The 16,368-nt window shown below is 56.3% G+C and overlaps 2 protein-coding genes across 4 annotated transcripts in view; one reads left to right on the top strand and one right to left on the bottom strand.

Moving 5' to 3' along the window:
• BRAP (BRCA1 associated protein) overlaps positions 1 to 4,477 on the bottom strand; it is a 13,824-nt gene extending 9,347 nt beyond the window's left edge. For both annotated transcript variants that reach the window (XM_064392368.1, XM_064392369.1), the window contains exons 1-6: positions 4,337 to 4,477; positions 3,973 to 4,131; positions 3,326 to 3,527; positions 2,392 to 2,581; positions 921 to 1,034; positions 332 to 480 (exon numbers count right to left, since the gene is read on the bottom strand). In XM_064392368.1, coding sequence (XP_064248438.1) covers positions 332 to 480; positions 921 to 1,034; positions 2,392 to 2,581; positions 3,326 to 3,527; positions 3,973 to 4,131; positions 4,337 to 4,418 — 896 coding nt within the window. In that variant the 5' untranslated portion in view covers positions 4,419 to 4,477. The remainder of the gene's footprint in view (positions 1 to 331; positions 481 to 920; positions 1,035 to 2,391; positions 2,582 to 3,325; positions 3,528 to 3,972; positions 4,132 to 4,336) is intronic.
• Positions 4,417 to 16,368, top strand: ACAD10 (acyl-CoA dehydrogenase family member 10). Of its 2 annotated transcripts, none has more exons than XM_064392366.1 (15): positions 4,417 to 4,607; positions 5,489 to 5,709; positions 6,377 to 6,525; positions 7,076 to 7,270; positions 8,476 to 8,634; positions 9,364 to 9,523; positions 9,897 to 10,038; positions 10,306 to 10,374; positions 11,061 to 11,242; positions 11,790 to 11,940; positions 12,426 to 12,571; positions 13,053 to 13,226; positions 13,667 to 14,014; positions 15,367 to 15,431; positions 15,650 to 16,368. In XM_064392366.1, the coding sequence occupies exons 1-15, from the start codon at positions 4,417 to 4,419 to the stop codon at positions 15,725 to 15,727; spliced, it is 2,430 nt and encodes an 809-aa protein (XP_064248436.1). In that variant the 3' UTR covers positions 15,728 to 16,368. The 2 variants fall into 2 exon arrangements, with proteins under 2 accessions (XP_064248436.1, XP_064248437.1); XM_064392367.1 differs by having other exon boundaries at positions 16,068 to 16,366.

Genomic DNA, 16,368 nt, shown 5'->3' with positions numbered 1-16,368 from the left:
CTCAGCTCCAGGCAGGAGCAGATCCACCTGCAGTGCCAGGGCTGTGTGTGCAGCCAGGCCTGTTCAGCCCAGCACTTTTCTCCTGGAGTATTTTGAGAGAATCAGCATTCCTCTACAGCTCCCTCCCTGTCTCAGCAGAGAGGCCCCTGGGAATCACTGTTCAATTACTTCTGGCAGAGAGATTTTTCTCTGGGAGCCCCTTAATGGGAAAAACGGAGCATTAGGACTTGCAGTAATTCCTGCCCCCACAGTGACCAGCAGAGCTTTGTCAGCACAACCCCCAGCACTCCAGGCAGGGCCTCAGAGGTGGAAATAAAGGCCAGGCTCTCACGTGGTGTCCTCCCAGCGCTGCAGGCACTGGCTGTGGAAGCTGTGGTTGCACAGAGTGGTGAGGATCCCGTTCACAGACTCATCCATCCTCTCCAGGCACACGGTGCACTTGGGCAGCTCTGTCAGGTCCATCACGGGCAGGCTGGCCCCCTGCAAGCACCAAGCACAGAGAAACTGCTCAGCACCTTCCCAGCACCAGCAATCAGCTCCAGTTTCCCAGCACTGCTGGCACCAGGGGTCAAACCATGACACAGGAACGCTGTGAGGCTGCACAGTGGTTGGGAATTTATTGCAAAGGTAAGAAAGTGATCCCCAACATTCAAAGGGCCACAGCCAGGGCTCAGTGAAGGGGCTGAACCTGCAACCAGCCCCACTGTGCTCTGTGGATTCCCTAAATTACAACCCAAGGCAGGTTTAGGTCACAGCTGAGGGATAAAGTCCATGGAGTCATCACACAAACTCTTCCAAGGACCTGTGGAATGGGAAATGGAGGTGGCGATGATGTATTAAGGCATTTTTGGTGTTTATTGTGGAAAAAAATCCTGTTAAAACCTTCTGAAGTGCAGAGAAAAAGACCAAACCAAACTTACATCTTCTGACTTGAAGACTTCAGCCCTCTCCACATAGACGAGCTGGCAAACGTCCTCCTCGATGGAGTTGAACTGGCGGCCATTGCAGGCCATGTAGAAACTGTCTGCATCAGCCTGGGCACAGAGCAGGGCAAACTGGTCACAAACACAACAACCCCAGCTGATCCACCCAAGGGAGAGGAGGAGAAACCTCCCATATCCTCCCTTCAACACCACAGTGGGGCTCAGCCAGCTCCAAGCACTGCATTTTGGTGCTGGGTTTGGCATCAGCTCTGCAAGACACGAGTGAGGTTCAGGGCAGGGACACCATGCTGACACTGGAGCATTCAGCAGGCACTGGGGATTCCCCTTCTGCACCTGTTTTACCCTTTGCTGGCAATTTCAGTGCATTTGCAAAGCAAATTTGGTCTCTGCAAAAATGTAAGAGGCTGCTGTCAAAGACAGGAGCAACAGTTTAACTGTGGGAGAGAATCCATTCAGCACTCACAGCCCAGGCACCTTCCAGGGCAAAAGAGGGAAAACCCACCCAAACCCTGCCAAGTCCATCATCCCTTTTCCCTCAGGATGTCCCCAGACCCTTTCTCCACAACCACCAATCAGCTGAATGCCACACTGTCACTCTCCTGGTGATTCCAGGCAGGAGCATCAAGAACCTGGAGATTTGTTTTGCCACCTGCAGGCACAGCCATTAGGGGTCAACAGAGCTTCAGGGAATTGCCTGAGAAACAGGAATTTCAGGGTGAACTGAGCAAAAGTTTAGGGATTTGCTGCAAGGCTGGTTAGCACTAAATATTTGCCTGAGTAATTTAATGCAACAAGAGATATAAAACCATCTTTGTGACTACTGCAATTAGCATAAAACTCACACAAATCCTCCATCTGCACAAAGGGCTTGGGGAAATCTCTCAGGCAGAATTCACAGCTGGGGGAAACCTCTCCCTGAACCCCAAAATAAATCATGTGCAGCTGGGAGAAGAGAATGTCCAAGTGAAAGGGTCCACACAAGAATTAGGGGGGAATTTAAAGGTGCCCAGGCCAAGGGAGCAAACTGTGTTATCTGGGTACCAATTCACCCCCAGGCTCTCAGACTGGGGGCTGGCAGTGGAAATCACCCAGCTCCTCAGAAGAGCAGGAAAAGTCTTTCTTAAAACAAAGGGAGCTCCCCTGGCTGGGTTTTTTCTGTTCAGCACAGCACAAGACTCTGAGTAAGCTGAGAGACAGCAGAGAACTCTGAAAATTGATTAATTTGTGAAAAATATCCTGCCAAAAATATCCATCCAACAGGACAGCCAGAACACGGCATCCACTGCTTGCAGGTGTGGGACTCACCTCAGCAGCCCCAGGAATTCTCTGGGAAGGAGGACAGGGCTGTTTCTCCATGAGTGAGTACAACCCTGGCTCAGGGCTGCCCAGTGAAGCCACCAGATCTGTGTGACATTCCTGCAGCCAAGCAATGCTGGGAGCACCTTACCTGGGAGCTGAACTTGATGAGCACCATGTACTGGTTTGGGGTGGAGTCCCTGATGATCTTCATGTGCTCAATCACCTCGTAGAAGGAGGCCACAAACTTCATGAGGTCGTGGCTGGTCATGGTGGCGGGGACGGTGAGGATGCAGAGCATGGCACTGCGCCGCACGTCCTCCTTCAGGGAGGTCATCTTGCTGGGGACACAGCAGGGACACAGCTGGGCACAGCTGGGACACACAGCTCCAGCCACACACTCACAGCAGCTCTGCTGTCAGACTTTATTAACCCTCTTTTGTCATCGGTGAGTGACCACAAACATTCACGCCAGGGTGAACCTGGGAGCTCCAAGAACAGTGGGATTGTTTGGCACCTGTTTTTTCTATAAAAACAGCTGGAGTTGGCAAGCCCCAGATGTGCAGCACTATCCCTAGAACAGCTGAGCAATGTTTGTTACTGTTGCCAATGCCCATTTGGTGGCTCCTGGTCTCCTTTCTTTCAGGAAGGTCTGAAATGGGAGTTCTCACACAATTATAGGGGAGTGGTGTGGAATTGGCACCCCTGGAATACAGGATGAGACCTCCTGCCTCACACAGCTCCCAGGCCTGTCACCAAGACCCCAGAGATCACTACTGAATTGTGGGATTCCTTGGAAAGCTGCTTTCAAATGGGGTTTTTTTGTTTGTTTGGTTTTGGTTTTGTTTTTTTTTTGACTCTGTGTTTGTCTTACACTCTCACAAGCCCTCAGCACCCCCAGTGTCACACACAGCTGTCACAGGTGCCACCCACAGCCCCAGGCTCCCCCATCAACAGCAGCCACTCTCTGCATTCCCAGGAGCTTGTCACCCTTCCTGTTTGTCCCCAGCCAGGAGCCACAGCCCCAGGGTGGCCAGCTCACCCTCCCACTGCCACCCGAGCTACCACGAATGAGGAGTTCTTACTTTGTTTTGTACAGGTGCATAATTCCATGAACGATTTCCACCGAGGGGTTCCCGCTGAAGAAGGAAATCTGGTCTGGGAGCTGCTTGGAAGGCGAGTCTGGGGCAGCCTCACACTCCTTGCTTTGATCCTCCTGTTTGCTCGTGTCCTCAGCTGATGCAGCCTCCGAGGATTTTCTTCCCTCCATGGCAGCTTGTGCTTCATCTTTCACAAGGGCAAAGTTTCCCCTTTACTGAGGGGAAGGGAGCACCAGGATCACCCAGTGCAGCCCTACAGAGCCACCAAATCCCAGTTTGGGAGCTCTGTCCAGCCTCTCCCGGAGCTGTGGCAGCCTTGGGGCTGTGCCCATTCCCTGGGCAGTGCCCAGCACCCTCAGGGGGAGATCAGGGGGAGAACCTTTTCCTGATCTAAACCCACCCTGACACAGCTCCAGCCGCTCCCTGGGTCTGTCCCTGTCCCAGGGCTGCGGATTGGGGATGGGGTCAGTGGGCAGTGCCCAGGGGGAACCCCCGGCTCTGTCCCCCCGGGAACCCCCGGCTCTGCCCCCCATCCCTGAACTCCTCCGCTCGCTCCCCGCCCCGCAGAGCCCCCCCGGCCCCGCACGCCCCCAGCCCCGGCCCCAGCGCGGCGCGGTGCCCGCGGCCGGTACCTGCCCGCGGCTGGATGGTCTCGATGATCACGTCGGTCATCTCGCGGCGGCCCAGGTGCTGGTGCAGGATGGCCGCCCGCTCCCCGGGGCCCTTCCCCTGCAGGCAGGCGGGCAGGGCGGCGGGGGCCGCGCCGGTGCTCTCCGCTGCCATGTCCGGAGCTGCGGGGACAAAGCGGGCGTTGGGCCGGGCCGCGGAGCCGCGGGAGCGGCGGCACCGGGGCGGCACCGGGGCGGCACCGGGACGGCACCGGGGCGGCACCGGGACGGCACCGGGGCGGCACCGGGGCGGCCCCGGCGGCAGCTGCGCGGTGCGGAGCGGGCCCGGCCGCGCTGCCCCGCCCGTGCCCCCGCCGGGGGAACCCACCGGCCGCGCTGTAGGCGAAGCCCGCGGGCAGCGGGGAAGTCCCGGCCAGCTCCAGCCGGATCACGACCAGCGACACGCTCATGGGCTCCGCGGGGCCGCCGGGACCGGACCGGACCGGGACGGGACGGGAGCGGCGCCGCTTCCGCCTCCCGCACCTTTCCCCTCTGACCCGTGACGTCACCGCGCTGACGCAGCGGGCGGCGGCGGCGGCTGCGGCGGCAGCGCGCGGGGGGCTGCGAGGGGCGGCCGCTGCTTCTCGCGAGAGCTCGGGGTACGTTCTCGCGAGAGCGGGAGCCTTGCCCGCTGCGGGCGGGGCGGGAGCTGTGAGGGGATCCCTGAGGGGAGAGAGCCCCGGGATCCCCCACAGGGGAGCTGTGAGGGATCCCTGAGGGGAGAGAGCCCCGGGATCATCCACAGGGGAGCTGTGAGGGGATCCCTGAGGGGAGAGAGCCCCGGGATCCTCCACAGGGGAGCTGTGAGGGGATCCCTGAGGGGAGAGAGCCCCGGGATCCTCCACAGGGGAGCTGTGAGGGGATCCCTGAGGGGAGAGAGCCCCGGGATCCCCCACAGGGGACATGTGAGGGATCCCTGAGGGGAGAGAGCCCCGGGATCATCGGGCAGGGAGGTGTGAGGGATCCATGGTATCTGAGGGGGAGACCCCCGGGATCATGGAATCCAGCCGCTGACCCATCCCCACCTTGTCACCAACACAGAGCACCCAGTGCCACCTCCAGGCCTTCCTTGGACACCTCCAGGGATGGGGACTCCAAACTTCCCTGGGCAGTTCCAATCCCTGACCACCTTTTCCATGAGGGAATGCCTCCTGAACCTCCCCTTGCACACCTCGAGGCCGTTTCACTTTGTTGTGTCCCATGTTCCCTGGGAGCAGAGGTGACCCTCACGTGGCTGCAATCACTGATTGTGAGCAGTAATTAGTGTGTGTCAGTGATGAGTTATCCCATTGTCCTCAGCACCTGAAGGGGTGTGTGTATTAAACCCCACTTGGGGGTCCCTGGTGTGGCTGGGATGGAGCCACCCTCCCTGGAAGCGTTCAGAGCACGAGCCCGGGTGGCCCTGGGAGTGGATTGGATAACAATCAAACAGCATAACAATTCCATGACTCTGTGTGCATAATGAACACTTCCCCCGTAGCTGTGCAGCTCCAGCCTCTCCCTGGCTGAGGTGTGAGTTTCCCTGGCCCTGCCGTGGCTCCAGCATGTCCCTGAGCGGCGCTGCCCGTGCCCAGACCCTTCTGTGTGCCGGGGTCCGGCGGCTCCCGCTGGCCCAGCAGCAGCCCAGGGGGGTCTCTTACAAAGCTGTGGTCTTCGAGGAGAGCGGGGTGCTGCTGCCAGCCCCTCACAGCACAGCCACAGGTGTGTATTCCCACTCCTGATCCCACAGGATGTCCTGAGCTGGGAGGGGCCCAGGGGATCGTCATCCATTCCTGGCCCTGCACAGGCACCCAGCAATCCTCACCCTGTCCCTGAGAGCAGTGCCAGAGCTCTGGCAGCCTCAGGTCCGTGCCCGTTCCCCAGGGAGCCTGGGCAGTGCCAGCACCCTCTGGGGCAAGAACCTTCCCTGATAATTCAGCCCAACTGAGCCCTGGCACAGCTGCAGCCCTTCTCTTGGTTGGGTCCTTGGTCACCAGAGCTGCTGTTGTTCCTGTGCATGGAGGGAAGATAAATTTCAGGTGCCTCTTTCAGCTGGCTCTGGTGAGACACCCAAGAACTTGTGATGGTGGGACCTGTTGTGCCATCAAAAGTCACAGAGGTGACAGTGACCACCCTGCACCCCCCTGGTGACAAAACTGTCCTGTAGTGCCACCACCTGATGCCACCCAAGGCTGGTGCAGTCCCCCAGCAGCTTTAGGAACTCACACTGAAAACAGGGCTGAGTGCTCCTGGAATGCCCAAACTCTTCCCTCTGTGCTGTGCCAGTGTCCCCAGTGCAGCCCATCACTCTCACAGCCCCACAGGGACTCCCAGCTGATTTCCCAGTCTGCTGATGCCCTTCCCTGCCTTCCTGCTGTTCTGCATGCAGGCTGGGAGGCCCGGAGCTGCGTTCCAGCTGGCACCATCCAGCAAGCTGCGCTGTCTGGAGGGGAGAGCAGCCTCTCTCTGCAGTACTCCAGAGGAGAGCTGACAGCTGTGGAGTTCCTGCAGGAATTGGGACAGCAGTGCTTTGACATTGTAAGCCAACTCCCCCCTGCTCTCCTTGTGCTTCCTGGCTGCATGGAAACAGGTCCAGTGAGGAAAGAGGAGCTGTAAAAAGAAATTCTGTGGTTGAAGGGTCTGGATTTTCCATCTAGGAAGCACTGCTGTCGGAGCAGGGCAGATTTCCACCATTATCCTGGTGCCTGGGCAGGGCAGGCAGATGAATTTGCCTTAATTTCCTACTGGAATAAAGTCCTTTTTAAACACCTCACATTCATATGCAAATTCCTTTCCTGCCTGCTGAGCTGTCAGTGTCTGTCTCTAACCTGCCTTGATCCCATGGCAGGCACAGTCCCAGTGATTTCCCTTTCCCAGAATCTCCCCTTTATCTCTGCTGTAGAATTAGGAATGTGAGAACATTTGTTTATTTGGGCAAAGCGATTTAGCTGAGATTCCCTGCCTGCCTCCTGCTGCCAGAGGAAGCAGGACAGAAGATAAGATGATCAGGCAACCTACCCACCCAACCACTCTTATTTTCACCCTATTTCTGGCCCATCATCACTCTTGGGCTTTCTCTGTTCCTCAGGCAAATGTCCGTGTTCCAGTGCACGCCTTTCTCCGGGATTTAATCCGAAAGGAGATGAGAAAACAGCTCCCCATAATGGCAGAAGCAGCTCAGTGTATCCGGGCAGAAGGGCTCAAGACAGCTCTGCTGAGCCACAGCTTGTGCCTGGGGGATGCAGAGAGCTTCCTGCCCCTGGAGCAGCAGCACTTTGATGTGGTAAGTCTGGATGGATCCCAGCTGGGGCTCTGCTCCTCCACCTGTGAAAGCAGCAGCCGAAATTCTTTAAGTGCAGGTAGCAGATGAGCAGCAGCACAGTTTGGTTGACATCAGTGGAACAGGTTGGGAAAGCATTTCCTGACACAATTCCTTGCAGGCACTTGGAGAGGGGCTGAGTGGCATTTGCAAATCCACTGCAAAGTGCCCACACAGCCACGAGTTCTGTGTGACAGGCACAGGCAGAGATGGAGACAGAGGACTTGGAAGCTGGAACACCAGACTAGAAATAAATATTATTATTCAGTGCCCTGCCTGCTTTTAAAAACAAACAAAAAAAAAAGCTTTAAAAGAGTAAGGACTCTCTGAAGAGTTCATGCACCCCCTGTGCTACAAAAACCCACTACCCCAACATGCTGGCCTGGGTGAGTCTCCTCTCCCTGCACAGATCCCTCTCCCAGCAGAGTCTCCTTTCCCAGCACACTTCACCCTTGTACAGGTAACACAGATTTGCAGATTAGGCGACACATGAACCTCAAGGCTCCAATAGCCACGGCCTCTGCAGTGTGTGCTGCTCCTGGAACAGGAGCAACAGCCCTGCACAGCAATCAGTGGGGAAAAATAACTGAATGTTGATTTCCATTAGTGTTGGCTTTATATATCCAGTGGATTCATTGCTGTTCCTGGAGTGTTACAGAGCAGGAGAATGGCTGCTTGGATTGTCCATGGTTGTGAGGGCAGTGGGGCTGTTCAGACACTGAGTCAGTGCTGTTTTGATGCAGATTTTAGGTGGATGGTTATGGTCAACCCAGCTGCTGTGGAGGTGGCTTTGGGGTGGCTGGTGGGCGCAGTGGTCAGGACGCTGCTTTTCCAGAGCCTGTGGAAGGTGCTGCCATCCAAGGCTTCCTTGCACAGCACTGAACAGCTGGTCTGGGACACCCAGTGAGTCTCCCACATTGGGACATCTCCTTGGATATCTTCCATCCAAGGACTGGCTGATCCTGTTTGGCTGATTTGAGCGGAGGAGCCACGGCCAAAGCAGCTGGCACCCACACAGTCCCTGCAAGCACAGCCTAGCCAGCTCCACATCCTTCATTTCTCATGTTAATTAGACAGTCTCTTTCCCACCCTCCCATCTCCATTTGCAGCACTGCCCAGATGTTTGTGGTCACACAGGCTCATGCATATTCCATCTGCTGTTGCTGTAGGTGGTTGAATCACACCAGGAAGGGGTGCCCAGGCCAAATCCTGGCATCTACAAGCTGTGCTTGGAGCGCCTGGGTGTCCAGCCCCAGGAATCCATCCTGCTGGACAGCAGCAGCCAGAACCTGGAGGCAGCAGCCCAGCTTGGCATGAAAACTGTGAAGGTACAAAGTGGCACAGCCAGGGTGGGATCTGGGGATGGATTTGGGGTCCAGAAGCTGTTTGCTTTGAACAGCTCAGGATTTCCAAGTGGCAGTGGCCGATTCTTGGTCCAGCCTTGCGTGTCCCTGCAGGATGTGGCGGGGTTAAAGCAGGGATCACTGGCAAAGTCTGCTGTGGGCTGTTTCATTCTTGGCTCCAAACCCTGTGTAACCTCAGGGAAGTCTCTCCTCATTCCCGTTCCTCTGCTCCCTATTGGAGAAACAGCCCCATCCCTATGGTTCAGACAACCACAGCAGAAAATGAGTTGCAGTTAATGAATTCCCAGAAACTCTGAGGCCTCATGGATGAGTCAGCTGGGGACTGACAGGTGACCCCCAGGCTTTGGGGTCAGTGAGCACAGGGGTTTTACTTTGGGGACCATTGGGAAAAGGGCAAGAGTGGGACTGGTGGGAAGAGTGACCTCCACTCCTCTGGACTGCACGCAGGGAATTCCAGCTCTTATCCCAGCCCGAGCTCACAGTGCCTGTGCCACCATCACAGTCTCTCCAGGGCAGAGTAAAGGTGGGAAGCTCTGTGTTGGCAGGGGATGACCCATGAATTCCTGTGTATCACTGCATCAGTGCTGATGGACTCACAGATAAATGCATCCCAACCAGGCAGGGCTCTTTCTTTCCCAGGAAATTTTGTCTTCTAGCTGTCACCCAGTGCTACTCTCTCCCTCCTGGTTTCAGGTTGATGATCCAGAAGCAGCACTCAAAGAGCTGGAAACCCATCTGGGATTTCCTTTGCAAGGGTTTGTTCCCTATACTCGTTCAGTGAGACCGGGCATGGAAATCCCAAAGGATCGTCTGCAAAAGTACCTTGAGGATGTTCTTGGTGCCCACCCAACAGGTATTGCAGTGGGTTTGGCCCTTCCATCAGAAAACCTGGATATTCTGGAGCTATTGGCTTTTGCCATATGACATAGGAACTGGAAAATAATATTAAGGAAAGGCTTGTAATCTCCAAGCAAACAGCACAGCCATTCCAGTTCCAGTGATTCATCACTTTCCTAGAATTAAGAAACAACATTTTAGGACTTGCTCATTTTGGGAGGGGTTGAGCACAAGTGGCCAGAGATGCCAGGAATATTCCTGTCCTGTGAGGCAGCTGTGAGCTACCCCTGTTCCCCAGGGGTTTGGGACACAGAGAGAGATCTCAGCCCCAGGTCAGGAAGGGGATGGAAAGCCTGGAGAAGTGCTGACCCTCTGCTCCCACCTCCCAGCCCCGCTGCAGTTACGGCAGTTTGACCACGGGGAGCCCACCCGGAGCTATTTGGTGAAGTTTGGAGGTCGTTTGCTGGTGCTAAAGAAGGAGGAGGAGCCTCCCGATGGCCCCTCGGGCCCTTCTGTCCCACGGGAGTACAGGTGAGGGGGGTCCTGCTGCAGTTTGCTGTGCCAGAGGAGCTGCCTCAGCACCAGAGGAGCAGGATCATTTATGACCTGCCCTTGTTTTCCAGAGTGTGGGAGAGGTCTGGGGGCTCCGGGCCATGGGAAGATGTGGGTGTGCTCCTTTCACCTGCCCCCAGCCACATGGTTTTAGTATATTTAAAGCTGAGCACAGTGATATGGTGTGTCTGCCTCCAACACAGCAGTTCCAGGGCTGATTCCTTGCACCTCTCTCCCTCCTGGCAGGGTCCTGAAGGCTCTGGCTGAGGCTGGTGTTCCTGTGCCCCCTGTGCTTGCTCTCTGCGAGGACAGAAGGTAATCCTGTCCCTCAGCTTTCTCTCTGTGCTTGGCAACAAGCACAGAGAGATTCCCCCAAGATGAAGAGAGAAGGAACCAGAGCTCACAAAGTGCTCTGATCTAATGAACATTTGTGCAGTGTGGGGCTGGAGGAGCCTCTAGAAGTTCAAAGGACAGAATCACTTTTATTTGGTTTGGTTTAAGTATGTCCTATTATAGCAATTAATCCAAAAGCTCTCTCTGAAAAGCACTTATAAAGCAATATTGTAGGGCTTCCTGCTGACTCAGAGTGCTCAGGTTTGTAATAAAGAAAGGATTTTTCCAACTGCCAGACCTCAGACGCAGTGACAGCAGTGACAGGACAGCCCTGAGGCCTGCAGCCTGCTCAGATCTCTGCTGGCTGCAGGACTCAGTGTCTGCACTGCAGCTCCATGTGTGCCCACTGCTCCTGGTGTTTGTGAGCAGCCCGACAGCCCAGCCCACGGGCACTGCAGGGAGCAGGGGAGCAGCTGGGCCTGGGGCTGGAGGGGCCAGGGCTGGGCCTGGCCACGGGCCACAGGCAGCCTGAGCTGGCTCCAAGTGCTGCTGGGGCTGCTCTTCACCCGCCCACCCAGGCCTGGGGGGCACGTTCAAGGTGCAGGTGACATCTGGGGGGTAGTGGCAGGATTGACCTCAGCCCCACACATCCCAGTTTGCTTCCCCAGCATCCTTGGCACTCCTTTCTTGCTGCTGGAGCACTGTGCTGGCCGCATCCACCGCGCCGCGTCCCTGCCCGCGGTGCCGCCACGCCGGCGCGGGGCCTGCTACGGGGCCATGGCAAACGTCCTGGCCAGGATCCACAGCCTGGACCTCGGAGCTGCCAAGCTGCAGGACCTCGGGGAGCACGGTGAGAGCAGCCTCTGGATCCCTTCTCCTGGGTGTCAGTGTTTCTAGGGATAGGCAGGATGGACCAAACTGGGGGCAGGTGGGAAAGTGAGGATGAGCAGTCTAGAGTCTGAGTCCCCAGGTGTGGTGGGAGGGTGTGAGGAGCTCTCCCAGTCCAGGTTTCCTGTGAGTTCCCAAAGTTCTCCTACCTCCCAGAGCTTCCTGCCATGTTTGTTGCCATCTCTGCCCACTGTGGGTACAGGAGTAACTTCTTTGCTGCCATCTCTGACCAAACCTCCCAAGCACCCCCTCCAGTCCCTCTGCAGACAGCTCAGCTCCCTGGAGCTGGTGGAGAAGTTACATTTTTGTCCAGGATTGGATTTTTTCCACCTGAATATTAAGTCCAGTGCCCAGTTAAGAAAGTATGAGACCTTTGGACATTGCAATTAAAATCTTGGAGCTTAAATCAGGGTTCTGGACTGAGATCTGCCTGGCTGTTTGACTTTTTCTGTGTCCCTTTTGAAGCCTCTTTGTGCCTTTCCCTGGGAGCCTCTGTTCCTGTGTTCCAGGAAATTACATCCAGCAGCAGGTTGAGACCTGGACGAAGCAGTATCGAGCTGTGGAAACTCAGGTGATCCCAGCAATGGAGAGGCTCATCCAGTGGCTGCCTCTGCATTTTCCTGAATCCCAGAAGACAACAGTGGTGCATGGTGATTTCAGGTACTGCCCTGGAGCACATCCCAGGCAGCAAACAAGGACTGGGTGTAAAATGACCCACAAACTCCAAAAGTGCTGATTGGGCTGGGGCAGCAGCTTCAGAGCAGCCCAAAAGCTGGGTTTGGGTCAGGGTCAGCATCCCCAGGGAATGAGATTGAGTGTCTTCATCCAGCAGCTGCAAATGCTGCTCTGACACTGGAGGATCATCAGCTCTTCCTGCAATACTCAGAATCAGCCTGATCTGAGGCTCTGACTAACTTGGTTTCATTCTCCAAAGCACAGTTTAGTCCATTATTAACCAGGGAGTTCAATATTGAGTAACCTCCGTCCTCTGCTTGCAGAAATTAATGTTTCACTTTGTGCTGCCTTCCAAAGGACTCAGCAATTATTGAAGAGTGTGAAGAGCACTGAAAGCACCTACTACTGCTGAGCACTGGGATTTTTCCTCCTCTGGAGACTTTTCTGATCTCTTTTTCCCTCTGATACAGGATGGACCACCTGGTCTTTCACCCAGACAGGCCAGAAGTCCTTGCTGTGCTGGGCTGGAAGTTTGCCACTCTGGGAGATCCCATGTGTGATTTGGCGAATAACTGTATGAGCTTCTTCCTGCCAGCCCACTTTGGTGCTCGCAGAGGTACAGAGGGGGCACAGTCACCTTTGGCAGAGGAGCCAGAGCTCAGAACAGAGCAGCTCCTGCCCAAGCAGCTCAGCTGGCAGTGGGGCTCAGTGCAGCTGGAAAGGGCTCTGGCTTTGCATTATGTTCCCTCTCACTCCAGCTGGGAAGCTGGACAACTCTTTTGGGTGGGAAAGTTGTGAAGCAGATCAGGACTGGTTTGTGCACTAAGTTATACACTTGTTAAAAAAAAAATACAGGGTTAAACAGAGAGGTTCCATCAGTCACAGCTTCACCCTAACTAACCAGGAGAAGTGCCCCGTGTGCATTTTGGGGCAGGGGCTGGTGCCAAGCCCCAGAGCTGCATACAGAGGCAGCACTGCAGCTGTGCAGGTCCTGGAGGGCGCAGGGGCCTCCATGGAGGGGCCTGGCTGTGCCACAGGACTCACACCATCCCGTGGGACTCTGCAGCTGACTCACTGCTACCTCTTCCCATCTCCAGGCTTGAGGCAGTGTGACTTGGGGCACCTGGGGATCCCCACAGCAGAGGAGTATTCCCAGATGTACTGTGGCCACCTGGGAGTGCAGCCCCCGGAGAGCTGGAATTTCTACCTGGCCTTTGCCTTTTTCCGCCTGGCCGTGACGCTGCAGGGACGTCACCGTGGCTCCCTGCCAGGTGAGGAGCCCACCAGGGGCACAGCCCTGCAGGGCACAGCCAGGGGCACAGAGCTGCCTCCCTGCCCCAGCACAGGCCTGTTCCTGCCTGCTCTTTGTGCTGTGAGGTCTTCCCTCTCCCGGGAGAACTGAGCAGAGGCCAAAGCTGGAGCCCAGGGCTGTGTCCTACAGATGGAGCTCTCAGACCTTCCAGCTCAGCACCAGCCTTGCCAAGGGACTCACAGGGAGGTGGGGAGAGCTCTCAGTGCTCTTTGTCTGCACACATCAGGTGTGGCCTTGGAGCCTTTATCAGAATGAAATCTGATGTTGTTTTCACATCCTTAGAGAGGAGTTTCCCCGGGTCCTGCTGGGCTGGCCCAGAGGAGGGCGGGTGATGCTGTTTGGGATGTGACAACCTAACACAGGCTTTTCCAAACAAGTGTCCTGTTCTCTTGTCCCCAGGGAGGCCAGCTCCAGGTGACAGCAGCCCCAAGGACGCAGAGTTTGTGGCTGAGCTGGCTTGGGATTTTGCCATTAAAGAAGGATTCCGTGTGTTTGAGAACCTCCCCCCCACAAAGCTGCTCGTGAGACATTCCAGCACCTGGGCTGGGCAAGGGCCAGTCCTGGGCAGGAGTTACAGCACCTGGGCAGGCCTGGGCAGCTCCTGTGCCCAGAGCCCCCCTGGGCAACCCCCCCAGCAGCCTGGGGATGGCCCTGGGGCTTTGCTGCAAGATGGAAAACACGGGCAGCCAGTGGGGCTTTCCAAATTCCCACTCCAGAGGGACTGCACATCCTCTGCCAGAGCTGCAGGTGAGACATCTGTGCTGGAGCTGCTTTGCTGCACCTGCCCCAGGGTGGGGACTGTGGCCTCCGAGTGTCCTGGCTCTCCTGATCACGTCAGACATCTGGCACTCCTGGAGTCCAGGGGTTTGGAGGAAAAGGGCTGGGTTCATATTGAGTTCATATCCAGGGAAACAGTGATTTTGGAAGCTGGCACTCCCTTCCAGGAGGAGCAGATTAACACCAGCCCAGCTGTGGTTGCTTGCCCAGGTCCTGCCATCCGTGCTGTGCCCAGAGCATGGCTGGGCTGGGCTTTTCAGCACTTGCCAGTCCAGGAAGAAATGGCTGTTCCTTACCTTTCCCTGTCCAGGGAAGCCTCACTCCTGCCTCCCTGTGGGAAAGGCTGAGCTCATTCCCTTCTCTCTGTCCCTCTGGCTCTCCCTTGGGAGCTCCCTCAGATGGGGCAGGGAGCTGCTTGCACCTCCCCAGCTTCCATTCAGTGTGAGTGGAAGCAAACAGCCCCACCCTTGGGCTGCTACCAAGATTATATTCCTAATTATTCTAGTGACATTATCAAATTCTAGTGGGTTACTTAACCTCCTTTCAGCTGCCAAAAAAATACCCAGGTGCCCTTCCAAAGTGTTTCCTTGTGTTCTGGCAGAAACCAGCAAATGCCAGTGTGTCAGGGCACTTGGCAGCTGATCTGCTGAGAAGGTGGAAAGGGCAGGGAAGCAGCAGCTGTGGGAATTTGGAGGTGCTGAGATGAGCAGATCTCCTTGCCCTTCCTCGAAACACTCATCTTTGCCAAGCCTCCAAACATCAGGATTGCCACACTCTCCACTCCACGCCTTGGGCTTGTGCAGATGCTGCTCCTGGGGTGTGGCACCACAGAGCCCCCTCGTCCCTGTCACCTCCACATCCATCCCACTGCTCTTTCCCTTGGCATCATCCCTGCACTGTCAGCCTTTGCTGTGGGAGAGTGTTGTGAAAGCCAGGGGAGGAGTTTTGCTGCCTGCAACAGCAAGATAATGCAGAGGACTGTTACACTGCCAAATATTCCCAACCTGGAACTGCCAGAGCTGGGCACGGCCAAGGGCAAGGGCAAGGCTGCCCCTGCCAGCTGGCACTGCCAGGGGAAGGTTCATCCCTGGGAGCCTGGCAGCCAGGTGTCCTTGGCCGAGTGTTCCTGGCTCAGCAGGGCAGGATCTCAGCTGATCCTGCCTCGTCCCACACCAGGAGCCAGCAGACTCCACACTGACCCCAAAGCTCTCGGGGTGATCCTCTCCAGAGAGCAGAGGGAAGCTCAGTTTGTCCTTCAGAGCCGTGGCTGTCTGTCCGAGGGGCAGCACCAGAGCTCTCATGGGTCTCATCCTCTTCCCCAGGCACAAAGTGCCAGGACAAGGCCGTGGCACTGATGGCTGCACAGGCCGTGGATCAGGGCACCAAGGTGAGCAGATTCCTCAGGCTCAAGCTTCCCTGACCCAAAAAGAGCAACACTGGGACCCCACTGAGTGTGGGGCCTGTGAGCACGGGGGGTGGTTTGTCCTGTCTGCTGTGGGATCCCCAGTGTGGCTGTTTCCCAGCACTGGGTCCCCAGGGATTTGGAAGGCTCTGGGACATTGCCCCCTGTGTGCCCTCATGGGCTCTGGTGTCACTCTCCCACAGCTCCCTGGAGCAAAACATCTCCACAGTGCAGATCCCAGCCCAGCACTTCCCCTGGACCTGAGCTCCACGTCTGGCTGAGGGTCCCCAGGGGTCACAGGACAGGACTCTCCAAACCAGAGCTGAGGCAGGAGCTGCAGCACTGGGAAACCTCAGATGGGGACCCAAACCTGCCAGTCTGTGCTGAGGGCAGCCTGTGAGCTTCTCCATTCCAGTGGTGTTTGGTGTTACCTGTGCTTGTGCTTTTATGGCCTGGCTCAGTACAGGCCCAAGTCCACCCTTGGATCATGAGGCTGCAGGAGTCAGAACTGCAGCAGGGAAGAGTTGCTTGGGAGTGACCTGGCTGGGGGTGCACGACTTGGTTTGGGGAATAAAGAGAATGGAACAGCACATCTCCTTCAGTGCATCTCTTCTTCTTCAGCACAACCTCCAGCAAGTTGCAGATGCTGGAAGAACCCTCAGTGGTGGAAGGAGCTGAATCCAGTCCTCGAGGTCTCTGGATTCAGGGGAGATGAGCTGAGGCAGTGCCTGCTCCGTGGAACTGGGAGAAAGTGGGAGGACTCCATGGTCCCATGAGTGTGGTGGGGTCTCTTTGGGGACCATGGAGGGTGCAGTGCATCAGTGGGAGCTTTCAGGGGAGAACTGTGGGAACAACCATGGCAACTTTATGAACGTAAGCAATTTATATGTTGTGTTATTAATTATTAAAGTACTGGCTAAGG

The sequence above is a fragment of the Passer domesticus genome, chromosome 17, assembly GCF_036417665.1.
Source record: "Passer domesticus isolate bPasDom1 chromosome 17, bPasDom1.hap1, whole genome shotgun sequence".
Taxonomy (NCBI): Eukaryota; Metazoa; Chordata; class Aves; order Passeriformes; family Passeridae; genus Passer; species Passer domesticus.
This window is presented reverse-complemented; position numbering and strand designations above follow the sequence as displayed.